This window comes from Bombus affinis, chromosome 2 (assembly GCF_024516045.1).
Source record: "Bombus affinis isolate iyBomAffi1 chromosome 2, iyBomAffi1.2, whole genome shotgun sequence".
Classification (NCBI taxonomy): Eukaryota; Metazoa; Arthropoda; class Insecta; order Hymenoptera; family Apidae; genus Bombus; species Bombus affinis.
This window is the reverse complement of record NC_066345.1, coordinates 11,957,076-11,983,477: the sequence shown is the minus strand read 5'-3', so window position 1 is coordinate 11,983,477 and position 26,402 is coordinate 11,957,076. Positions and strand designations below refer to the sequence as shown.

The following is a 26,402-nucleotide window of genomic DNA, read 5'->3' as shown; positions in this document are numbered from 1 at the left end:
GGCAGCGAAGCGTAATGTCATAGAGAAGACAACAGGGTTCCCTCTGTTATTCGGTAACCGCATGAAATATTCTACGACCTCTGTGTTCGTCTCTGTCCCATTCGTTAGTCAGTATTCACTTTGGATCCGCTCTGCTATTCCGCTGCATTCAGCCCCGTATTCAACGAACGGTGTTTACTGTTTCAGGAGCCAGCACAGCAGGACAAACTCGCCAGATTGAGGCACAGGCTGGACCAACAACAAAGCAAGCTGAATCGGCTGCGATTGCTCAGATCGCAGACCGACCAGTCACGTGCCAACAACGCCACGTTGAGTGAGTTTATTAACAAGTCTCTTGCTATCTTTTACTCCGTCCAGTTCGATATATTTCACCTTTGTTTTGGGTGTCGTATGTTAACACATAGGAACTCCCTGATGCAGCCACTACTATCCTCTATTCACTCCGAGCACCGTACATTCGTTAGTAACTATTCGCGAATCCCTATAAAAGATCCCTATAAAGCAGAGAATCCCCGTAAAATGTCCGATGATAAACTTGTTTAATCCAATTCGCCGGGATTATCGACGTCCAGAGCGGCAGCGGCATATTGCGTCGGAGAGTGAAAGTTTGGTCCGGACACAACGAATCATGGCCGAGGAAATAGCCCGCGGAGAGGAATAAAGAACTTCTCCGGCCATTTTGGTACCGAGGATATCGTTCGAGTCCGGCACGATCTCGAGCGAAGAAGGAACGAGCTTCGTTATCGTTTCGTTCGTATTGGCGAGAGACGAACGCAGCAGGAAGGCGAATTCTTGTAATTTCCAAAGGGATCGAACGTCTCGTAAAAGGATATCGAACGAGCCAGCACGAAGGAATATCGGATTCAATAAAGATTTCGCGGACAAAATGGTCCCCATACGAGGCAAATGGCTTTTCTCGGCCGTCTCACTCCCATTTTCGGGCTTGGATGATACATACGCCGTATTTACGGCCACGATCTACCACGGCTCCGTTTTGGTCTTTCCGTAGAAAGCAAGTCTGTAGGATTTGCGACGAGATCCTTGGCCAAGGATCGTACAACATCGTAGCTGTCTTTTCCATCGTCGAAGGCTAAAACGGTTTGTGAGATAGAACCCCGAAAGTGACAACATCGTCGATCCTAGGCTCTTCCCCGATACGAAGATCTCTCGAGCTGGAGAAGAATCGATATGGTACGATCAATCGTTGTGTTTGATTCGAAATCGCTTGCACGTCCTAAGTTGCCGAACACTCACGCTCGAACTACGAAAGTTCTCTACTGAGATAATTCGGTATTCACGCGCCTGTTCCCTGTTAAGCAAGACGCTTCCTATTCTTAAACTCAATTCCCTTTCGAACCAGGAATTCCAATTGGTCTCGTTATAAACGACACCTCTTCGGTTCGAGGCTTTCCAAACATCATCTAACTTGGTTGGAGAGGAGTTCGACTTACCAATGAGCGAAGCATCACGCGATCCTATTCGGAAGAACCTTCACTCGTTACCACCATCCATTTCCAGCAGCCCCTGCCGAGTGGTACGCCGCACGTGATTCGACGTCTGTCTGTTCCCGATTCAACCACTGCTGCATCATCGTCCTCGTTGTCTTATCCGCTGCGTTCGCGGATTTTCTCTACTGGAAGTCTATACGTCTTCCTCCAACAAGTTTGCCGCAAATTCTCCTCAAGTCACTTCGCGACTGAAAGGCGGTAGACCGAGATCAGCCCGGTGAAAAGTGCAATCGGTCGAGAATAAGGTTCGGAACGAGGACAGAAACCGAATGGAACGATCCGATCGCGTTACCAGCGGAAATTCGTGTAATCCACTTCCTATAGAACGTGGAACCTGGTCCTCGTTCGCTGATAGATTCTCGTTTCCGCGGCTGGGAGCTCCTACAAATGCAAATAGTGGGAATTCATCGTCGGAACATCTTGGATAACCGTTCGAAGCATAAACTGCGTCGTACTCGCGACGAGTTTCCGGCGCGACGTCCGGAACAGTGGTACGGATTCGAAACTTTGTATCATCCTGACCCAATATGGTGCGGCGGCCGCAAACGTTAGTATCTACGCTTTATCCGAATAATAATATTCGAGAAACGTTTATAGAGCGCGTAGCTTCTCTGTTTTACGCCTGATTCTTGAAAATTTCTGATACGTGAAAATTCAATATAAGAAAGACGATAATTTTCCGACGAAACTTTTATTTATTTTTTTTTTTTTTTTGTCTCTTAAAAATCGGACAGACGAAACGTTCTCTTCTCGTTGAAGGCACATCCTCATCTCGTTAAATTAATTTCAACGTATCATTCGACGGATCTCTGTGGCAAAAAGAGCTTTAAGTTCGCCATACTTGCAAATACATTGCATTCTAGATGCAAAACAGAGGGTTATACGACACTCGGAATCAAAGACAGTCTCTTTTAAATATACCCTCGACGCGAAAGCCTGGCGAAGATTCAGCCAGAACGAAATAGACACGACCGTAATCCTCGTAATCCCGGCGTTCTACGCGCGATGCGGTTTATTTAAAAAATCCTGCGAATTAAACGGTCGACTCCATAGTAGCTGACGGGGCGGGCTTTAATTAAAGAGGGCTTTCCGGCCTCTCTCGTGCGTTTCACGGACGGAATTAGGGTGGCTCGAGTGAATTTGTCCCGGCAAAAGTCACGACCGCCCTTCCTCACGTCGGATGAATCATTCTCAGATACGTATCGTTGGCCTCGCGATCGTTTATTTCGCGTCTGTATTTATTGTATTTACGTTGAAATGTCTCCCGAACCATTCCGAGGTTCGTCCAGGATTTCATTTCCTGGCTATCGGTGTCAATGCCACCGGGGAAAGATCCAATCCTCGACGTTACAGCAGGTGAATCGTTTCGTAGGGCGAGAAGTAGGGTTCCAACTACGTCTTATATGACAGAAGTTTCACGACGTCGACGAGTTTACTTCGTTCCAAGATAAAGCTTTTTGAGTCGCGCTGTCTCCCCCGACAAAGAGTCTGTTCCTTCCGAAGAGACGATTCTTTTGGTCGCTCCGAAGGTAAGGGACGTTTGACGAGCTCCGAAATTGGGTTTGCCGATATTTCAGCCGTAGCAGGGTGGAGCGACTCTTTTTTTCTTCTTCTTTTCACGAAGACAAACGTCGTCGAGGAGAATCGAACATCGCTTTGTTTTTTATCCAACACGATATTTACTACTGCAATCGGAGTTGTTCTCATTTTTTCTTTACGTCGAGGGGATTTCCTCGATATAGAAACAGCCGAAGCAGTGATCTTTTTTCTTTTAAGGAAGCGCAGATTTCAAACGCATCGAATACCAGTTACAGGGTGTACCGCGTGCATGGCCAAACGACTAGCAGGTGATCCTACGCGCAGAAATGAGTCGAAAACGTGGAATAACATTTTTTTGTCCGAAAAATGTGGAAGAAAATCTTTCCGTTTAAGCCTTCGCTTTTGAATGAAATTCGAACATATTTAATTAACCCTTTGAGTGCTATGGGCGCATATACGCGTCTGGCGAAAGCTATCGGTGTGGACTAAGGACACATGTATTCGTTTTCTGTAAGTGCCCGGCATGGACTAAGGACGCATGTATGGGTTTGTCAATTTTTCCGAACACTTATGCAGAAGTAATACTATTACGTTTGTGTGAGATAAATATAAATGCATTCCTTAGTAACGGCAGTAAACAAATGCCAATAATGCCTCGTTATAACAGTTGCCTACCTGTTTCGCGGACAGTCGCATCTAATTATCAAGAAGGAAATGTGTTGTTTGTGTGAAAAATAAGAGAATGCAGAAAATGCGATGTCGGATTATGTATCGATAATTGTTTTGAAATTTTTCGCACACAACTGAATTAACTGAATAAATTAACTGAAATAAATAATTAATACTAAAAAATAACGCTCTTGAATCATTTAATCTCGTGCAAAAGAATTACTATAACTTATTACGATTTGCGCTTTGAATAGTCAATCAACAGAGTTCAGTCTAACGAAAAAGTATTCCGTCCACGGCGATCGTCAGCGCTTGACGCGCGCCGTCCGTACGGACCGCATAGGCCGCGAGTATTTAGCATTCAAAGGGTTAAGAATTGACTTAATACACGCGCTTTCCTTTTTCTCGGAAGTAAAACATCGCGCGAAAACAGATTAATTTTCGCATGTAGGATAACCTCCTACGGACTATTATTTACTCATACCTAGCCGATAATTAGCCAAATTCAAGTATACTCGATAGATTTTCAAAGTTGATTCTCTCTGAAACGAAGCACGGCACAAGAAAATTTTATTCCACGTTCTCCACTTATTTCCGCACGTGGAATCACCACCTAGTCGATTGATCACGTTATCTGGAGCACTCTGTATATCTCCGCGGGAGAATTCGATTTGGAAATTGAAGAATGGTCGTTGGACCGAACAGCAGGAGACACTGTTTAGATAATCAGCTAAGATAACCGTGTGGCATCGAAAACCGGTACCATCTATCCTCTTCTCGCGAAACAGCGAAAAGTTTGGAGTTAGCGCCGCGGGAATTTCACCGGGAATAAATCTCCCACGGAGTTTCCGTCGTAGTGAAATCCGGTCCGCTAGCTGACAGACGTGGCGGCGTAATCGGGCAGACTCGTATTTTCCGTCTAATAGTTTCCACTTCGCCGCGTAATGGTCCAACTTTTTGACAGACCATGAATTCTAATTTCGACCGTCTCTATCGGAGAACGTCGCCACCCCCCGCCTGTCTCAACTTGAAAAGACGCGCTTATCTCCTACTCATCTTCCTCGAAGAGGAAACGTAGCTATCTGGAAGATTGTTAACAAGGTAACTCGTCGACCGGAGTAATAGGAGACAGACTAACTGGCTGGATCGAGGATGCAGAACGGTTAAATCGATATTCAATCGGATAATGGAAGCCCTAGAGGCTTCTGAAAAACGGAGATTGTCCCATGATCCGTTTCTCGGGACTCGCCACGGTTAACATTCTGAATGTCGATAATGGCGTGGCTGATGCTAATGGCTTAATCTCGAAAGCAAAGAAGATTATTCCAAGTCGTTCGTCGTAACGCGTGAAACGCGAACGCAGTTGTTATTCAAAGAGATTATAATACACGTTGTAACGTGGATTAATGCGTCCGAGGTACAAGGTATTAATGCGTTCGCGGAACAGCAGTTTAGAAGGTAAAACACCTAGCCGTGATTACGAGTTACGCTTGGTCTTTCTTCGAAATACGCTTGGAAATAGGAAATTACAGTTTGGAATGTCGAGATCGTAAAACTGAAATTTGACCGCGAAATCTGAAGCGAATAAAGCGAATCTTTCCGGCCGTTTCAACGAGTGGAAATTTATCAAAGCGTAGGTTTCCCAGGAATGACAGGTTCGCCACGTTCTAAACGTAAAAGTCACGCCAGCCTTCTATGAATTTCAAACGATCTCGTTTCCCGTCGACGGAGCATGTACAGCGATCTTTTCCACATCGCGAACCTTCCTTCCACGATATACATCCGAAATAGATTATTTCGAACAGATCAGCGGAAAAGTCGAGTCGATAATTTAGAATCTCGTGGGTGAAAGGTTAACAGAGATAATTAAAGATGGGCTGCGACGTAGGTGGATCCTCTTGATAACGAACGGTAATTTCGTACATCGTCCATGGTCTAATTTTACCATATCTCGAGGCGTTTCTTCTTCAACGCGGATATTTCCCGAGATTTTTGCTCGACGAAACGGAGGAAGTCGAGGGAGACGGTCACAGAGGGCGTGGAATAACTTCGTCCGACTTTTCCTCATTTGTGTACATAATGTGTTTTAATCCCTGCCGGACGATAAAAGTGGGGAAACGTAATATAATTTTTCTCTTATCTATGGTCGATGTTTAAAAAAGAGAGTAAGATACAATTAGAAAGCGCGTTATTCGAAAAGTAAGGCAGAGATACGGGGAAAAATTGCGAAAGTAGAAAGAAGTCTAAAATACCAGAAATACGAAGGTCCCTCCTTGATTAGTTTAAGAAGCGTAAATTAATTTTCCTCGAATGGCCACGAGTAAACTTAGGTTGAATAAACTTAAGCCGATTTCCATGTTTCTAAAACGGTGAACTCTGATACACTTCGACACAGTTTTAAAGACTGCTGTGTTTCTTGGCAGAGAATTTCAGGATTGTCTAAGACTCTAAACCTCGTGATAGATAGAGATCCTGCTTAAATTTCGTCCTCGGAATGTCTCGATATAATTTCATCGTTTCGCGGCGAAACTCCAATGAAATTTTCAATGCGAAAAATCCCTTGATTTCCTTTGATGTAATAAATATCGCCCACCGATCCTTTCACGGATTCGACGCTTTTTCCCTCTCGAGTTCCGCCATTATCTCTGATGCCGAACAGACGGAATCCAATCGTGCAACTTTGGTCGATCGATTCGAAGGTAAAGTTGCCTATCGAGGAATCACGAGATCAGGAATGGAAACGGTTACTGAAAATAGCAGAACTTTTTTTCCGACGATGCACAGCGACAAAGTCTTTCGTCATCCCCCTTGTCGTTTCTTGCACTCGCGAGCTCGATACTTTGCATTTACTAGGTTCCTCGTATTCTTCGTATTCCTCGGCAACTCGTTCCGCGAGAATAGACTGATGCGCGCTCGACGAAAGGGAAAAACTCTCAAGTATCGACTCGAGCTACCTTAAATTATTAATCGAGAACGGAAGCTGCAGAAAGGAGGATTCACAAGCCTTGATCCAATTGAAAGCCAACACGGATAGAAATTCTCGCGCGAGTGCCGAGAATATCGTCGTTCATACCTATGTACGACGAAGCAGGAATTACAGTTAAAGGAACGTAAATCGCAATATAAATCGAAGTTTCGTATCAAATTTCTCCTACACAAACCTGTTAGATCGTCGCAAAAATTCTTTTAATTTTATCGCTAGGCACTAGGTGTACAATATTTCATGTCCTATACAATATCTCTAAGTTATTGTACATACGATCCACTCTCGTCTGTATCATTTCTCCAAAACTGCTGTGGTTTCTCTAAAAATATTGTATCGTTATTGTTGAAGTGGTCACCACTTCTACGAAAACTCTACGTCTGGTCTTTTTAGTTTTCTCAAGCGCTGAAGCCATCGACAGCATATAGACAAAAGACTAGCATGAAGGCAGACCATAAACAATAGACAGGCGACGTTGGCTTCGGGGTTTTCAGTTATAAGGTAACACTGCTAGCTCAAATTGTATTCCTACTTATTAGTACACTTCTCTATTAAATTAAATATATATATTTTGTACCTTACACTTTATCCACGCGTTTTTCTCTCTTGATACATATAACAACCTCAACAGTTATTGTTCAGGATTTTCGTCTCGTTCGTTAAATCAAAGTCTTAGTTGCAATTCTTAGTGCGCAAACATTCTTGACGTCGAGAGATTTCCGCAGGGATGGAAGAGGCTGATATATGAAAATGGATCGTATATAATTCAGCGATATTATACAGGGCATGAAATATTATACAGCAGCAATGAAACGAAAAGAACTTTTGGTACAACCCACTGTAAACTCACGTGCGCGGATAAGTACGATACAATTGGAGAAGTTTTTAAATTGACCGGCAAACTTTCGCCTAGTGTCTATCGCAAATATGACGGGCTGGAATTCAAAGCGTACCGCAACGGAAATATCAGAGAATCGGGCAGCTGTTTTAAAACGGTTTCGTGGTTTCAAAAGTGAAGCGACTCGTGGAAGCGTACCGTTTGTTCTGCGATTCGCGGCAGAAAGAAAAAAAGAGAAAAAAAGTAACGATGGAAGGAAAAAAAAGAAGAGTTTACGCTCTAACGTTCGTTTAATTAACAACGCGAGCAGTACTGCTTTTAATTGCGCGTCTAACGAGCGAATTCTGTATTTTTAGTTTCACCGAGCGGGATGAAAGTGGGAAGAAAATCTGTCGATCGATCGGCTAATGCGCATTCCTCGCCAATTAACGATTACACGCATTCATTTTACAATCATCGACCGTCTTATCGTGTCTTCTCACTTGGATTCATAATCAATGGGTCATCGTGCTTTTCGCTTATCTTGGGAGGATTTTAGCCTGGTGGAGAGGAGCTTGCGAGACGCTGTGAAAAGGCTGGACGTTGATAACCAGAAACGGCTCGTGGATTTTACACTTACATGTATCCATGTAACATGTAATCGTGAACAGTGGCAAATTATTAAATCGGCCCGACGATGTTTTTCAGCCGAGAACATGTCTGGTGTTGTATGAACGATAGTCAAATCAGGAATAGCACTTCCCCTTTCGATCTGAATCTATTCTTCAAAAGATCTTTCCGCTACGACGCGATCACGTAGAAAATGGTTATCTCCACAAAGAATCCACGGAATTCACTTTCAAGGGTCGATGTACTCGCGTATTAATTAAGATTCGAATTAAAGCAACACAGTGAACAGAAGTACCATCAAACGTTCGCAGGATCCACACAGAACGGGCGACACTGACTGCAGCAACAGGGAACAGAACATCTTGAACGAAGAGACAGTGTGTGAAAGGAAAGAAATGGACGGCTATACCGATACAACGGATAGCGATAGACTTTTGTTTAATCTCTAAGGGATTTTCGAAACGTGTCTAACGAGCGAAGACAATCCGCGAGCCAGCTGTGGTCATTGAGGTTTTATTTACACAAGAAATCAACTGGTTGTGACAGTAAGCCACGAAGAAATAACAAGACAAAACGAAAATTATAATATCAATGATTTCCGAAATGTGTTAACATGCTGCAGCACGTATTGAGTAGCTACCCTCGCTGGCAACCACATTTTCGAGTCTCCTCCGTCTACATTTCACGAACTGGGTTAACGCAACCGTGACCCTCTTCCGATCGCGAAATCTCGTTTCGACGGAGCACAAATATGATCGAGCGAACATTGTTCGCTTTCCAGCGGAGAACAAATAAGAGGAGCGACGAACGTGATCGCCCATTCCCTTTCCTCCTCATCTATCTTCTGCATAGGGTTGTTCGTCTCCTTCGCACGAGATGCGTGAATCGTTTTAGAACGAGTGCTCCGGAAGACTGTGCCTGAAGTACTTGGATCGCGAGTTCTCATCTCTATTTTCTCTAGAAACGGGGCTAATTTCTGGGCTCTTCTTGTTCCACGAAATTCTTAACACATTGCCGTGAATTCGACCCGAAGGCAATTTCCCGATCATCCAAATGGTTTAAATTGCTTCTGATAAAAAATGCCGATGGCGGTGTTTCTCTTTGAGTGTTCCCCGTGCGCTGCTTTTAAACTTTGAGCGTGAGTTTATGTTTGCTATACTCTCGAAAGTTTCGTATAAACTCCACTCGTGCAACACGCTAGCTATTCCAAATGTGATTACTTATATACGTGTAGGCGGTGAGTCCTAACCTTGTTTCGCGTTTCATTCTTGGAACACTGTCCGGAGTTCATAAAATAAGTTACAACTTGAAAAAACGACGGAGTTTTTTTTTCGAGTGTCAGAGTTTTTAAGAACGCTAGATCGTTACCCCCTTAAACGTCTCTTCGTGTTTCCAGCGATCCTTTATCCTTCGCGTTCCATTTTGGCTCTCGTGCAATGCTCCGTAGGCTCTGCCGGTCGGGAAATCTCGTTTCCATGGGAAATAGAGAGGCTGGAAGTATCTCCGCGATAGCAAATTATGTAAACCTTTCTAAAAATGTATCGTCACGAAGAGAAATAAAGATCATCGACCTATGTACAAATTCTTTGCATTTCGATTTCTCTTTCACTCGAGAAATATCGTTCTCGTGGAAAATGAAGCAGCTGTGCGGCGAAAAAAAATCTCTAAGAAACGCCTTGTCTCGAAGAGAATCGCAAACCATCGACCGACGTACGTACAAATTGCTTGGATCATCGACGAGATCGGATGCGATGCTCGTTCGCGATAGCAAGAAATCATGCTCGCCCTCTCTACGAGCCGACAGTCGAAAAGTTTCGTCGACGAAAGAAGGTAAAACAACGATTTCCCGCGACGAGCATCGGTAACCATCGGCTTTGCAGCTTTTGAGCACTTTGAAATCTCACTGGCCTGCCTGTCGACGGGGAGAACGCAGCGGAAACTTTTCCAGCGAGCCGAAGGACGCTTTAGAGGCGCCAGGCTTCCACCTGGAGATTTGGTATTCAAGATGGAACGCTAGTCGAAGCTCCCTTGGTCGAAGTTTCGCAACGTCCCGCCAAGTCCTGCTAAGAATAAGAGAACCGATTTCTCAGTCCGATTTTTCGAAGGCGTCGCTTTTATTCCGGCTTTACTATCAACGTAAAAAGGGGAAGAGCGTCTCGGGGCGCCTTTGACTCCGTGGAAACGCAAAAACGGGATCGCTTATCTTTCCGAGCTCAATTTTGAATCGATTTCTCTCGTGAGCTCGCAAAACATCCCTCTAGGGAGTCTGATATGTTATAAACTGGCACTTCTTCCTGGTTAAACTTTTCACATAAAGAAGTTCCAACGATACAAGTTCGCGTAAGTCTTATCTAATTACGTCTTTTTCTTAAAAACTATCGCTCGATCCTTAACGGGTCACCGATTACGCGTCTATCGAAATGAACTTTTCGCCTATTCATATATCGATCCTTAGTATGCTTTGGTCGTAATTAATACCTAAACTACGAAGTAAGTTCAAGGACAAAGGAAATTAATTTTTAGGTGTTCCTTAAAGGAGATATGCAGAGCTGAAGGTCTAAAAAAAAATAGAGTTAATCTAACACTTTTTTTCGCTTACGAGTATTTGATAAAAGATTAAGACGTTCTAACTCTGTGTTTTTATTTCTTTAATTAAATAAAATTACAAAATAGCGGAGTGGCATAACACTGTCTTACTTCATATTCAGCGGAACCTTGTTTGCTTGCAGCCAGTGACAGACGTGGCTGGAATGTAAAAAGTAAAACATTTTTGTGCAAACGTAAACAAAAATAGATTATAATGTAGCGTTTGATGACCTTTTTTTAGTGCCTTAATCCGCTGAGTTTCTACAAACGTTTAAAGTTGTTTTTTTTTTTTTTTTACCGGAGAATAATATTTTGCCTCTCACGAGCTCCCACTTTTCGAAATTATGAAAAGATCGTGTGCTACATCTATTTTTATGGTGATCTATTTATATGTTCGCGTACAAAATTTGTACTTTTTACGCCGGATGTGGAGTCAGATAATGTTCCAACCACCCTGCCATTTTGTAATTCCATGTAATACAAAAAACATAAACACAGACTCAAGACATTGCTTCAAGTTTCCTATAAAAATCTTCGTCCTTTACCAAATATTTGCAAGCAAAAAAAAAAAAAAGAGATGTTAAATTAAAATAGCATACCCCCTTAAGCTAAGTCTCGATCGACAGACAACCGCCCGCAAACACGTGTCACAGCCAATCAGCGTTCGTCTCTCGTGGAAAATCCGCAGAAAAACAGATGCTTGTTTGGCTGCGACATTTGTTTGCGAATAATCTTCTGTCAGTACAGACATTTGGCCTCGGTAAGAATCTTCAAATTTCGTTACTAGGGAGTTGCTTCAAAGTCACCGGAGAATTAAAGGCAAAGAGTGGAGGCAGCAATCGCGCAAGATACTCGAAAGATGGACGACAGGAAAATTGCCAGGGTACTTCGATAAATTTGAATCAGGACACGGCGCTTGGCGTATCGGAGGCACGCGGTGCTCGCGTATCAGAAATCCATTCGGTCGGCGTAGACACGGAAAACACGGTGTATCCGCGGCACGGATGCCGAGAGGCGTATCGAATCTCGAAGCCGCGCGACAGCCGGGAACACGAGCGAGAGTTCGCCAGCCGGCACATATAGCCAGAATTCGATAATGGAATTCTAGGTCATCGGACAATAGCGCCACGCGACGATACATCATCCCCTCGCTCTCACCCTCTCTCTATACTAGAGAGATTATGTAGCAGAAGCTTCGAGCGATTGGCCCACGGTCTCGCGAGTTAATTTTAGACGAACTTCATCCGCGAATACCGCAGCTCGTAATTTTAACGAATCGACCAACGATACCGGCGATCGAACAAGTTTGGAATAGACGCTTGGATAATTATTCGGATTCGGGTACATCTTGCCGATTTTTGACGACCGTGAAATACGTTGTCGAGGTCATCGTTCTAAACAGAGTTTTCCCTATGCGTATTACCGCCACTCGGCTTTGGTTTTCGAAATATTCGCACACAAAGGGCCTCTATGCGGCGTATTCTTTCTATTCTTGTATTGCTTTTTCAGCTCGCTTTATCCTTACGTCTCTATAACTGTAATCATGGCCGAAAGCGTTTGGTGTTCCGATGTTTATCACCGATAACAGTTTCTTCGCAAGAGTTGGCGTGGGATCGCGAGTCGGGAAAATTGAGGACGCGTTTTGGAAGATTCGAGGAAGTTTCATAAAACGAGAGCTCTGTCTCTGTAACTCCACGGAAGTTTCTAGGGTTTTCTCTGCCTCCGTTTCCCCTTCGATTCAAAAGGTACTTCGAGGAGCTTCGACATAATGGTGGAAAATTTGGACACCAATTAGAGATAAGCATCAACTTTTCTCGTTAAAATAATTCAACAGCTTCGTCGAAGCAAGCTGTACGCCTAACTATTGCGTTCTGATCTAGTAAAGCTCGTCGAATTTTCGTAAAGGAAAAATAGCGGAATTAAGCCAATAAACCCTTGCGTCCAACTTCGAGACACCCCACGTATAAATAACAGAATGCTGGCCATTTCGTGGCAGCCTGCGCCACGCGAAATCATTGGCGAGGGAAAACGGGTGAGTCTAGCAATAAGAACAAGGGTGGATCTTCGTGGCCGATTTATTGTTTTATTTCGACTATATTCTGCTTCGATGCAACGAACTCTGACAATCAAATCCAGCGTGAAAAGCAATCGAGCCATAAAGCATCCTCGACGATTCTAACCCGTACTCTCGTTTAAAAAACAACGAATCGATTCTCGAGTACGCTCGATTCAAATTAAAACGAATCTGCGAGATAATGAAAATGAGAAATTTCTAAAAATCCATGTCGATTTTTAAAAGCTTATATCGCTCCACGTGTAACATACGATATGATTGTTCGACTTATCGTCGTGTTCGTAGTAAATTAACGGAGAGAAGTTTCGAAATTTCCGAGAAACTGCAGAGTGCTGGAAACGGTCGTTTCCGGTGAAAACTCGAACGGAAATCCTCGTTCGCCGCTGATAGACGTGGGAAGTCGTCGCGAATTTGCATGAACCCGGCAACTCTCCGGAGAATCGAAGAAGTATAATAGCCGTCGGAGAAGCGGTGGCCAATTTTCGATAGTGCAATCGAACTTCCAATTGCCGGAAGGTCCGGTGTTCTCAGGACGTGTTCGAGGCGTGATACCCTATGTGCGTCGCGACCTCGCGAAATCGATAATCACCGCCAACGTGCGGCCACAGTGACAACGTATCATCAAACTCGAAGCAATTAATAGTCTCCTAGTACGGCCGGCACGAGGTTCCAGTTAATTATCAGAAGAATTTGACGATCAACTGTTATCACGAACAGAGATACTGTTGCGGATAAATATTTCTCATTATCGTATAAAGAAATTAATACGATCGAAGATGTTATGTAACGCGTAATTTCAAGATCAAGATAAAATTGCTCTTCGGAACGTGCTAAATGAAATTTCCGAACAATTAATATTCTTAGTTCATATCCTTTTACACTTTTGAACACGAAACTCAGCTTTTAATGTGTCCTTCGTTCTCTTCCACTAAATACGATCGAAACTCTTGAATCTTTAAGGAAGAAAAGCGAACCAAGAGAATTGCTAAATTTTCTGAGATCCATCGAGGCAATAGATTCTTAACTGAGGATTTTAAATCGTCAACGTACCTCTCAACGAACGACGAAAGTGGCCTTTTTTCACGTCCATAGCGAGCATCCTCTTAGAATGGTATGAAAGATGCAAACGAAACTCGAGAGAGATTGGTACGTAAACTCTGTCTACTAACCAGACCAGAGAAATAATCATTAACCAGCTGGTTTAATGTTTCTAACGTCAGGATCGCGGAGAATGTGGAAATTTCTCGCAAAAAATCGGCAAACGTTGTCGGAGAGGAACTCGCGCGATACAGCGGCCTGCGTTTAATTAAATGGCATCCTTTTAATTGGTGCATACAATTAAACGACGAGAATTCATCGATGCGAACGCAGCACGCTGTTGTTGTTGTTGTATCGTTTATCGAACGAATATCTCTTCGCGTCGCTGCTAACGACCGTTGCATCTTTAATCGTGCAACAGTATCAATTGAACACGTTTTACGCAACCTGATCCAATTAATCAGACCGTTTCGCAGTTCGCATTCGTTTATCGTATAAAAACGAGGCAGCTCTCGATCGTTTCTTTCATCCCTTCCGTTTGTCGCTGGATTTCGAGAGATTTTCAGCAAACTAACTATAACTGAATCGGCGAGCAGGCTCGCGGAATACGGAACGTTTGAAACTCAGAAGCATACGCAGGAGACCAAAGTCTGAGAATGTTCAGCGTCGAATTAGAGTGCTCGTGTTGTTAAGAGTAAAGTTCGCTACTAGTCTAAGCATCCTCCGCTTTTATAAAGCTGCTGCGCATCTAGTTACCACGTATTTTACAATTCTCGAGGCAGCAACGCGACCGAAAACGACAAATTGCTACGTCTCTCTGTAACTACGCTTCGAAGAGTGAATTTTCCACAATGAAAATTTTAGTTCGCCCGCTAACTCTGGCGACATAATTTTCAAATTAGGCGTACACGAAAACCCGGCGTACGATTCGACTCAGCTCACAGTAATTTCGAAAAGGGACGAGCTTTCGCCACGGCATGTCTGTCTCGCGGTTCACGAGCGTTGCCGAGAGGCAATAAGCTGAATGCAGAAGAAAAGGAAAAAGAAGGACAAGAGAAAGAAGAAGAGAAGAATAAGAAGAAAGAATAAGACGAAGGAGGAAGGGAGAATGGAAATGAAAAGTCTAATAAGGCGTGGCTGAGACCGATCGTTCCTCTGTGGAGCAGCGCGACAAAAGGTCCCTTCTCCTACATTCTTCGCCTCCATTTTTCCATCCTCATCGTTTCCCGGGCTATTTTTGCTCGCCGCTTTCCACCCGCGGGAAATGACGGCAAGGCGGTCAAAGGCCTACGAACCAGTTCTCTGGTTTTTGCGAATCCGGGTCTCCTTGAAATTAAACGCGACGTTGCTTTAATACATACGGTGAGAGGTTCATGAAGACTTCTGGCCAAAGATTTCGGTTGGGAATAAAATTGCGAAATTTTAATCGCTTGCAAAAGTATTCCTCGCGTGTGATCTTAAATGTTAATTCGTGAATTTACTTTCTGACCGATATTCAATGCCGATTGCAAAGATCGTCGATCGGTCGCTGTAGCCAAAAAATCGTACGAGGGATTTTGAAGAATTATTCGAACCTCCGAGGCCCTGAAATATTTGGAACCGCGTTCTCGACGAAAAGACGACCTTCCTGAGCGTTTTATTTCTTACCCACGACTTACGTTCGTCCTTCGTATATGAATCCTCCGGAGGTTTTCTAATTAAGCGGAGCTACGGCTGCCAGCGGACCTGAAAAGCTTAAAATTCTCGTCCTCGGTACATCCAACGAAGAGATTCGCAATAAACGTCAGCACGCTGCAAAGAAATGAAACACCAGAGACAAATAAAAGAATGGAGACCAGTCGAATCATGATCGCCGCGCAGTATTCCACGCGAGACGCTCTTCTTCGCTGGATATATATCGAGGACACGAGACGAAGAATCGTCCCTTCCGCGGGACAATCATTCGGTCGTGCAGGATACGCGTGGTTTACGAGCTTTCGAGGCAATTCTTCTGCGGTGGTATCGAAACGAGACAGTCAAACGCGGACGACTGGTTGCAACGCGATGTATACCAGAGAATCGAGCTGGAAAACGCGAGACAGCCGCGTTGCAACTTGAAAGAACGATCGTTCGAAAAATCGAAAGGGTGGTGGGATGCTCCGATCTGGTCGATTTGCTGGAGAAAGAAATTCCTGGACAGTCGGAATACTTTTGACGAATTTAACAATCGAAGAGAATCGAATAATTTCTTTTTAAGATTGTATATTTCCTGTTGTTTATTTGTTTGTTTGTTTGTTCATTTATTTATTTATTCATCGACGTGAAAACCCTTTAGAAAGGAGAAGATTATACATCTATGAAATGCAAAATTGTATAATGATATAAAATAACGGAGGGAGATGGGAGCAAACAAAAGTCATAGCGAATTACGAGCTCGTAAATGTTTAAACGAGTGGGGCAACTGATAAAAGAGATCAAAGGATGCATGAACGTTTCATGATTAATTTGCTGAGAATCAAATTGTGGAATAAATAGCTTGTTGAAAATGAATTCTAATTGGATTAAATTTCGTTTATTCTTACGAGAGAAAGGCGCGCTTATAGAAATCATGCTTGAAAGGATCGTAGATGTAAGTTACAGTACACGTGTAATGTTACGAAATGCTAATAGAATTTTCCAGAACGAGCCTTCGTTTTCAAGAGATATCTGTTTTAATACCCGTCGTTCTTTTGTATAGAACTTGCTAAAATCAAAAAGAAAGTCATGCGTTAGGCCATTCAAGTCCTACGAGATTTTCCGCGAACTTTTCAGGGGAAAACCGTACAACCCTTCGTGTTTCCCTTTCAAACTCGATAACGGAGGCTTCGAGTTCTCCTGCAGCTCGAAAAACCCTCATCCATCGGCGGTAATTCGATGTACGAACTCGCGCGAGGCAAAGACCCGTGCGACGAGAAAGCTACCTCGACTGGCGAATAACGTTGGAAAGTTGGAAAAAGTGTCAATTAAAGGAATGATTTACGAGAGACACGGCAAGGATTCGCGTTACGAGTCGACGTGCTACGATCGGGCAATTAGTCGTTGAATTGTTTCGCCGTTCTCGTTCCGAGAACGAATCGATAGTCATCGAATTGGAAAAACGGAAGATCTTGGAACGATCGTCATTTTCGCGGTCAGCGAGAAAAGCGTTCGTTTCTTCATCCACAGATGCGAATTCCTCTGCTTGAAAGATACACGACTTTCTCATCCTGAGAGAAAGGAGAAGATTATTTGTTGTTTCAGCTCGGATACGTTTCTTGTTTTCGATAACTTCTACTTTAAAGTGCGGTGAACAACGGAGAGAAGAAGATAACGTCGTTAGACGGAGATTAAAGCTGAGAAGAAAGGTGTCGCGAACGAATCAGGGAACGGATCAAAGCAGCGAGGAAATAATTAAACGAAAGTTTCATCCTCGCAAACTATTGCTTTGTCGGGTCAAACGACCGACTCGTTTCACCTCCTCTTACAGACTCCTGCTTTATCTTTGTAGGGATATCGAATCAGTTTCCGGTTCATACTCGAAGCCGTGCAACTCTAAAGAAGAGACTCGAGAAGTTATATATCGACTTGGAACGATACTATTCCATTCTCGAGAACGATACTCTTTAAGAACGAGTTTCCTCGATTAAAAAAAAAAAAAAAGAAGAAAAGCATTCCTTTTACGATATAAATCTTCCACCTTGATTTCTCTGTACAATTTCTTAAACAAAATGTAGCAGCAACAAAATATTGCTTTCCCTTGTAACGTTCCTCTTGGTTTGATGTTCACAGCCTCGGACCTGGACTGCATAAGGGCGCTGTTTAACGAGAAGGAGAAAGAGCTCTCTCTGGCGGTGGCGAAAGTCGAGGAGTTGACGCGGCAGCTGGAGGAGCTGCGGGGTCGACAGAACGCAGCCGGGACCGGAAACGGAGGTGGAGGTGCCGGAGGCGTCGGTGGTGGAGGCGTTGGCGGCGGCGGTGGTGGACACTTGTCGACGCCGGCCAGCGCCGAGCTGGAAAAACTTAGGAGAGAGCTTATGGTGAGCCTTTTCACACTCTCTAGCCGTCGCTACTGTTCGCAGCTGCACCATTCTGGGTCGTGGCTTCCATTTGCAATAAATTGTAACCGACTATCCGAGGGCGAGTAGGTCGATATCGTCCGTTCCGCGAGTGTGACCGGAATGCTTTTACCGATCTCACAGAATTTTCTTATGCGATGGTTTCTTATAGGAATGGTTGAAATCTTAAAGGGTCGGATAGAAATTGAACAACTGTTTTTCTTCTTTTTCGCTTTAACGTCTTAAACGAAGCAGGATTCGTGTTACTGATTTTAACAAGAGCTAGGAAATTGAAACGAATCCCTTTTCCCCGTCAACAGTATCGTAATAAGATGAACGAGCAGCAAAATCAGATGGTGTCCCAACAACGGTTAGCCCTGGCACAACGACAAGCGGAAATGGCGTCGATAGACGCGAGGATAGCCCAGCTTCAGGGTCGTCTTCAGCGTAAAAGAGCCTTGAATCAACGACTAAGCCAGCAACTAGGCTCTGGAAACCGCACGAACGCGAACACGGGGTTCACGGAGTCGAAGCTGGACTTCAACGCCGGAGGAAAGTCCAGACCCGCTGGAAACATAGCCGCCATCGAACCATACTCCCATATACCGAATGACAACGATTTTAATCTGAACAAGAACGACCCCAAGTACCAGACACTGCCTTACAACACCAAGTTCACGGTGAACTTCAAGGCGGCCGAGGACGACGTTAACAAGAACAAGATTCAGCACTCGGCCAGCGCGTCCCAGCTGGGTCAAAGAGCGGCGTTTCAACAATTTGGTCATCAAATCGCTCACAGCCAGTCGCAGTCGCATATTCAAGGTTAGTAGTTTGAAGAAAATTTTCGAAGAACGATTTAATCGTAAGCTACAAGCTCGATTAATCGATGATTCGATTGATATTTTCTTAGGTCAATCGCAACTGCTAGGCACGAATCAACAGCAGCATAATCAGAACCTAACCAACCAGCCTGTGAACATGCAACAGACCTGCAACAACAATAACAATAATAACAACAATACCAACAGCACGAACAACAATTTGATCAGTTCATCCCACAACTTCAGTCCGGAGAGTCTGTCGCAGAATCTTCGGATCCATCAGCAACAACAACAGTCGCAAACGCAACAGCAACAGCATGGGAACGTACAACAGAAACAACACAACGTTGGTTCGTCGGCATCGAACCTTGGCACCACGGTGTCCCTTACCCAAACTCAGAACCATAGAAACCTTCAGACGCATCAGAAACCGGTATCCAGCGTGGCGCCGAGTTTCTCCGTCAAGTCTCAGATTTATCAGACTTCCTCCACGAAAATTCATCCTGTAATGCCTCAAACGTTGAGTCTGATAGGCCGTGGACATAATAACGCGCAAAATTTTGTCGGCTTGAACGCTCAAAATGCCAATCAACAGCAATCAAATCAATCTATCCCTAGCAGTCAAACGCCAAATCAGGATCAGACTTACTCGTCGAGGCACAATTATCCTGTGATTCAGCACCCAACTCAAGCAAACACTCACGTGTCTTCGTCCTCGGTCTATCAGACTCAGAACTCTCCTAACCCTCCATCGACCATTCACTCGTCATCCAGCGGGACCAGCTTTGGAAATTCGGTTCAAAGGTACAATCAAACTCAACCGATGACCAGTCCTACATCCAGCAACGAACTATCCGATAAGATGAAGTTCGAGCAAGGAAAAGGCCAAGAAAAGTTCGAACATGTTCTTCCGGCTAAGCACGAACAGCAAAGGTACGAGCCCAATCAGGTATTTAAGTACGATTCTCATCAGATAAAGTACGAGCAACATTCTAAGTACGATCAGCATGGAAAATACGACCAGACCAATCAACCAACGAAATTATACGAACAATCAAACAAGCACGAACAAACTACCAATCAGACGAATAAGTACGATAACGTATCGAAGATCGAGCAAGGGAAATACGAATCTGCGCAGAACAAGCACGAACAAATACATGGAACAAAGTACGATCCTAATCAGAATACTCAGCAGTACGGCAAGCACGATCAGCACGAGGTTAGACCGTCGGTGGTGAAGTACGAGCACAATGCAGGATTCAAGCACGAACCCTCGAACAAATACGAAGTCGGTGGGCAACAGTTCAAACAGGACCCGGTCAAATTCGAAAACAATCAGAATAAATTCGAGCAGGGTTCCGTGACGAAGCACGAGCACAACGGGAAATTTGACATCCCCGCGAAGACCACGGAGAAAACGTTCGAATTCGACAGGTTGAAGAACGAGAACGAGAGGAAGAATATGGGAGAGGACAAGACGAAACCAGCACTACCTCCTAAACCGAGCAAACCAAATCCTCCGCCACGGCTGACTCATCATGAAAAGGTGGATAACTCGACCGACGGTATTAGCGACTGCAAGAATAATTTGGGAATCAATGCAAGGTTTGTGCGTTGTTTCGCTACCGTTTATTAGGCGTATTAATTTAGATTATAATGAATTTCACAGATTTCATACCTGCTTTTAAATTAAAATTTGAATTTCGGAATTTAGATTGGAATTTTGAGATTGAAATTTCTATCTCTATTCGAATCCATGCCAAGCAACTATTGCCCAAAGGAAACTGGTAGATAGAACAGGGATTTTGGGAACAGCTCATAAAAACGATTACCGGGTTAATTATAAATGTTAATTAGTCCGTGATCGATTTGGCCGGTGAATCGAAGCCTGTCTCGAATAATAGACACCAAAATAGAACCACTACCGTGCAGCTGAGACAACAGTTTAGTGTACGCGAGCTCTTCGATCCATCGAGGCGGGATCCAAGTTCCTGTATCCTGACCTAAGTTCCCTCCAAATCTTACCATCAAATCGCGCGCTTTCCCCCTTTTTTCGAATACACATCAGTCATCGAAACTTTTTTAAGAGATTAGGAGTTTAATAGACCTGGCGTCTTCGACCATTAATTCAAACACTTGACACAGAGTATCAAAGTTAGTTGTACATATTAAAGTATCTAATTGTTCCGAAACTTCTTCGAGTCTCTAAGCTCGAGGATTAACCACGTCGATCGTACTGTCCCAATTAATGCACCTTCTTGGACAACCGCAATCCTCCAAGCTATTCTGTCGATCCTAACCGACGTTTCCACTGAATCGTTCACAGAACGGAGAAAGAAGAAGACGTACCGCCGATTCCTACGTCCGAACCGCCGGAGTCTCCAACGGAAACCCAATTCGGCAACCATCAGATCATCAAAGCGAGGCCTCTGACCCTGAAGAAGGCGCCGATCTCCGAACAGCCGAAGCTCCGTTACGCCAAATCGAATGTTCACGTGTCGATAAATCGACGGATTGAGATGCCACCGGCGTTTCTATTCCCGGAAACCGAGATTCCAGCGGACCTAATGCAAACGGAACAGCAGCAACAACAGCAACAGCAACAACAACAACAATCTCAGCAACAGTCACAAATCATCGACACGACGGACAATTGCAAGAAGAGCGGTATCAACGAAGATGTAATTAGCAACGAGAAATTGGAGGAAGCGGACATCATCGACGCGTTGAACGTCATTAACATCGAGGACAAGGCAAAGGCGAAAGAATCTGAAAGAAGAACCGAGCTGGAAGTCGATGGGAAGAGCAACGAGGTGATGAGGAGGAAAAAAGGGAATCTCAAGTCTAGCACAGGGAAGGCGAATCTTTCGAGGAGGGTTTCCTTTGATCCTCTGGCGCTTCTGTTGGACGCCAGCCTCGAAGGTGAATTGGAATTGGTAAAGAAGACTGCTAAAGAAGTGGCGAATCCTAGTTCGGCTAATGACGAAGGGATTACCGCGCTTCATAACGCCATTTGCGCCGGTCATCTGGAGATCGTTAAGTTTCTAGTGGAGTTTGGCTGCGACGTAAACGCTCAGGACAGCGACGGATGGTAAGAGCCGCTCATTTTGTTTTAATCGTTAATTTTATTTTCTTGTAAACCTTGAATAATTGTTCAATTAATTTTACCGCAGGACTCCCTTGCACTGTGCCGCGAGTTGCAATAATTTATCTATGGTGAGATTCCTGGTGGAACACGGAGCTTGTATATTTGCCACTACCCTCTCCGATCATGAAACAGCAGCGGAAAAATGCGAAGAGGACGAGGAGGGCTTCGACGGCTGCTCGGAATACTTATACAGTCAGTACTAATTTTAACGACTAGTAGAATGTTTCTTGAATCTTGATGAGCAATTGCAACAAGTTTTATAACTCACTGCAGGTGTCCAAGAGAAACTCGGAATAATGAACAACGGGCAAGTGTACGCAGTGTTCGATTACGAGGCACAACACAGCGACGAGCTTACACTGAAGAACGGCGATTCCCTAGTTGTACTCCGAAAGGGCGACGACAACGAGAGGGAATGGTGGTGGAGCAAACTGGGACACAAGGAAGGCTACGTACCTCGGAATTTACTTGGCGTAAGTTGTTGAACTATTTACGAAGAGAGAAGCCACAACGATCAACGATAATTTAAAAAGAAAAAAGATAGAAATTCAAGCTTGAAACATCCTGAAAATATCCTAGATCCCTCCTTGATAACTTGTACCTGTTTTATGACCTATTTTATTCATTCTTCTAGCTGTATCCAAGAGTGCAACCGGCAAAGGTGGACTGAAGCGCGTCTCAGCCGGCGAACTCGTAATATCCGATGATTCATTACCACAGTATTCGATTCGCAGCTTTATCTCGTTAAGTATCATAGTTGCATCGTCGCATTACGGATCGTTATCTTAATTTAATCGCGTCCCATTGTCATCTGAACAAAGCGAACAGCAGAACGTTCTATATAGTTTTTTTTTTTTTTATGTTTCTTTTTCTCTTTTGTAAAACGAAGCGAAGAACATTGCTAACAAGCCCGGATCATGGGTGAATCGCGTAACATTAACGAACAGTTAGGATGTAATTAAGAAAAACGGAAGAACGATGGATCTTGTATACGCGCAAAGTTTAATTGCACTTACTTTTTACACTCTTGTTTATTTCCTTTTTGTAAGGGAAAAGATAACCACGAGGTCAATTTAATTTTGATTATTATAACTGTTAGTCAGTTCCTTCAGCGAAAAAGTACAAAAGAAAATTTCAATCTCATTACCCGTGATTCCGCTTTTAGCCTGTCAACCGCATAGTTCAGAGATGGAACGTTTTCGTTTTAATATCCGTCAATTAAGATCACTCAGAAAGTTTCAGAAAGTTTTAAAAATATCAAATTAGAAATTAATGCAACTTCATTTATCTCTGACACAAGATAAACGCAAATCTTCTTCCTATTACTTCAAAAACAATTTTAATTAACTTGATGTAACAACAAACGATAATAATTTGCCTTTTAAACTTGATCGTTTCTATTTTCTATGCTTTCCGAAACTGGTCGAAGCAGAGTCACGAAACTTTTTGAATGATCTTTCAACCTTATCAGAGAGGCAACTTTTATTTTACCCATATTATGCGAAACGTTCTACGTGAACAGCGTAGACAAATTTAAAACGCGTTTGATTTGTTTCAACTAAATGTTTTTATTTAGATGAAGTCAGATTATATTGTTGCGCTCATTGTTACGTTTTTATTCGTCTGGTGAAATTTTCCAAATCCGATCGAGGCAAATTCGGATTTCGAAAATGTTCCTAAGAATGGTGTATAATGTAATCTTGCCAATATGCACTTCTAAATGATCCGTTGTAAGAAAGAAAATTTGCGCTTATGAGCACGAGAGAGATCAAAAGGATCTCGATAATGGTACACGACTTTTTTGTCGTTTTGAGTTGTATTCATCAGTGCGAATTTCTGAGTAATCGACTTAACACTTGACTAGACACATGTATAATTGATTATCGTCTAGGAAAAATTCAAACGGCTCGATCAGAAAGATTCTGAGCATCGTTATACTGTCTAAAAGAGTGTACAGGTATGTGAAAAGAAATTTTACACGCTTCTTAGGATGTTTCTGATATTTACACACTCACACACACACAAACGCGCGCGCGCGCACACACACACTACGCCACATCATACACCCGTAAATGAAGTATGTGCCTTTCAGAAGTAATAATGGATATATTATGTAAGAATGCATGATATATTATGACGAATAAATTGTTTTTAATAAAAATCAGTTTAGATGTATGTTTATTGTCATGAAAAGATACAGACGAGAAATTGTACCAATGAAATAAGTATCGTCCTTAAGTATTTTTGACAAAATACACATGAAATATATTAAAATAATGTTAAAATACCTTAAAAGAAGATGTCTATCATAAGTAAATCATAAATAACAAACGACACTAACGGTATACACACCTGAAATAAGTTACCTTGCACTGATAACGTAATATCATTTTTAAGCAATGTTCCTAGTTCGTATAACATTAATTATAGTTGAAAAGTTTATAAAATGTCAAGTATCTCGAACAATTAATACAAACGTAATATAAAAATATCATTTGATTATCTTAAATACTATTAACATTACTATTTTAATACCGTTCTATATGAATCTCATTATGTGATATTATAAAAAGAAATCGTAAAAAAAATATAGTTAATTTAACAACTATCAAGACTCGTTAAAGTCTTTACATCACGATTAGAATTAAAATTTATGCATATATTAAAAATATATATGTATATAAAAGTAATTGTATTTGTAATATGGCATACTTTATGTTGACGTAGAGAAAGCATTTAAGTTTCATTGTTTTTTACTTCGTTTATCAACTGTAAACAAACTTTTAAATCCTCATAATCTACAACCATCGCATCGAGCCTGTGAACAATTCCATAAAACAAGGTAATATCTTTTATGCTGATAATACAAAATCCAAAATTTTTTATCAGTACCTATCAGTAAATATATCCAATATAGTACTCGTGAAGTTTCCTCTTTTTAGAGCTTGAGAACAAAAGTGTGTCAAATTTTTAAAACATTTATGGGTCAAATTACACAGGCTTTGATTTTTCTCTTCGTATAGTTGCTTTGTAATATTCCATGCTGCATAAACATATTGCATAACTGATACCCAGTGCTGTGATTCTACAAGCCTTTTCCCCTGATCTATAATAGTTTTCTGTACAAATTGGATATAGCGTTAATAACAAGTTTAAAAAATATATAAGAATGTAATGAAATCACTGCACACCTGAAAGTTATCTAAATAAATGTGAATGTCAGATAAATCATCCCTATTAGATAGCATGATGCTAATTTGAATATTTTGCTTTAAAGTATTTAATATGTCGATTAGTGGTTGTATATCAGCCATTGGCATCTTTTTTAACAAAACATTTCTTATTTTTTCATTCTCATGTAACAGACCATCCTCTTGCGTGGAAACCAAATCCATGATCATGTGAACTAACTGATTATGACTAAGACCTCTTAAACCATTTAATAAATTGCCATTAAAATATTTCGATGAATTATTAACATCCAAAGAGATCTGTGGCTTTTTCTTCTTATCTGGTGTTGTAAACTGAGATTCATTGACATCACCAAGAGTAAGCCTTTTTCTAGGTGTACTTCTCAATACCATACTTGATTTTGACGGACTCTTCACCGGTGTGCGATCTTTAGAATTTGAGCTACAACAAATTCAATATATTTTTGCCTAATTGACTTATGACAGAAGTAATTGGGAACGAAAAATCTTTACCTAAAAAGGCTGTTTCTTTTACAAGTATCAAGATCAGGGGACCAAACTATAGTTCTACGACGACGTCCTCGTTTTTGGATTACCATCTCATCTGGGCTAGGTGCAGGACTCCAAGAGTCAGTGCCGTGTCGACTGTTTAAAAAATTATCCATTGCATTAACTTCGGTAGAATTTGCTTCTCCTAAAACACGTAAATTGAAATTAAAAGAAGTAAACAAAAGATAAGATGACGTGAAAAATGTAAGGAACGCACCAGGTGAAGCGGAATTATTGACAGGAATCACCGCTAAGGCTTGGCGAGCAGATCTCCTACGCGTTCCATCTGTTCTCCGCAAGAAATCTCTGGTTGTTGGAGTATTCATTTCTTTCAATATAACAGAGAATTATTCATTCGAAGATATAATTAACTGATATATGTTTTCCTTGAGAAATTATTACTTAAATGTAGAACACGAAATGTCAACCTTATTTTCTGATAAGAACGGAATATTTAACTATTTCACATGGTTTATTGATAATCTGATGAAATTATTATCTATAAATTGATAAAAAATACACGTAAGATCACAAAGAACACAAAATATTTAGAAAAAACGATCACGATAATGCGTCAAACAGAGTTATAACTTGTAACAAACAAGACCGGAAAATGGCGGGAATGAATCTAGTTGGTTTATTCCAATGTAACTTTCTACTGAATTCTATTACACTACTTGAATAAAATTGACTTAAAAAAAAATGCACGTCTTATAGACTAGGCATGTATGACAATTATTTTATGATCTGTGAAAGTTTTTAATTTTAAATCAAATATAATTTTTATATTTATT

General features: G+C 42.2%; 2 protein-coding genes across 7 annotated transcripts in view; one reads left to right on the top strand and one right to left on the bottom strand.

Moving 5' to 3' along the window:
* The window catches only part of LOC126927606 (putative uncharacterized protein DDB_G0271606), a 105,866-nt gene extending 81,834 nt beyond the window's left edge, over positions 1 to 24,032 (top strand). For all 6 annotated transcript variants that reach the window (XM_050743679.1, XM_050743662.1, XM_050743661.1 and 3 more), the window contains 8 exons: positions 187 to 313; positions 17,631 to 17,878; positions 18,217 to 18,718; positions 18,807 to 20,325; positions 21,047 to 21,811; positions 21,894 to 22,060; positions 22,142 to 22,341; positions 22,503 to 24,032. In XM_050743679.1, the coding sequence (XP_050599636.1) occupies positions 187 to 313; positions 17,631 to 17,878; positions 18,217 to 18,718; positions 18,807 to 20,325; positions 21,047 to 21,811; positions 21,894 to 22,060; positions 22,142 to 22,341; positions 22,503 to 22,538 (3,564 nt within the window). In that variant the 3' untranslated portion in view covers positions 22,539 to 24,032. The remainder of the gene's footprint in view (positions 1 to 186; positions 314 to 17,630; positions 17,879 to 18,216; positions 18,719 to 18,806; positions 20,326 to 21,046; positions 21,812 to 21,893; positions 22,061 to 22,141; positions 22,342 to 22,502) is intronic.
* Positions 24,030 to 26,364, bottom strand: LOC126927656 (uncharacterized). Its single transcript, XM_050743711.1, has 5 exons — positions 25,826 to 26,364; positions 25,573 to 25,753; positions 25,060 to 25,501; positions 24,761 to 24,987; positions 24,030 to 24,686 (listed from the first exon to the last, which is right to left on the bottom strand). Exons 1-5 carry the CDS (start codon positions 25,932 to 25,934, stop codon positions 24,605 to 24,607), a joined length of 1,041 nt encoding a protein of 346 aa, XP_050599668.1. The 5' UTR covers positions 25,935 to 26,364; the 3' UTR covers positions 24,030 to 24,604.
* Positions 26,365 to 26,402: the final 38 nt, after the last annotated feature.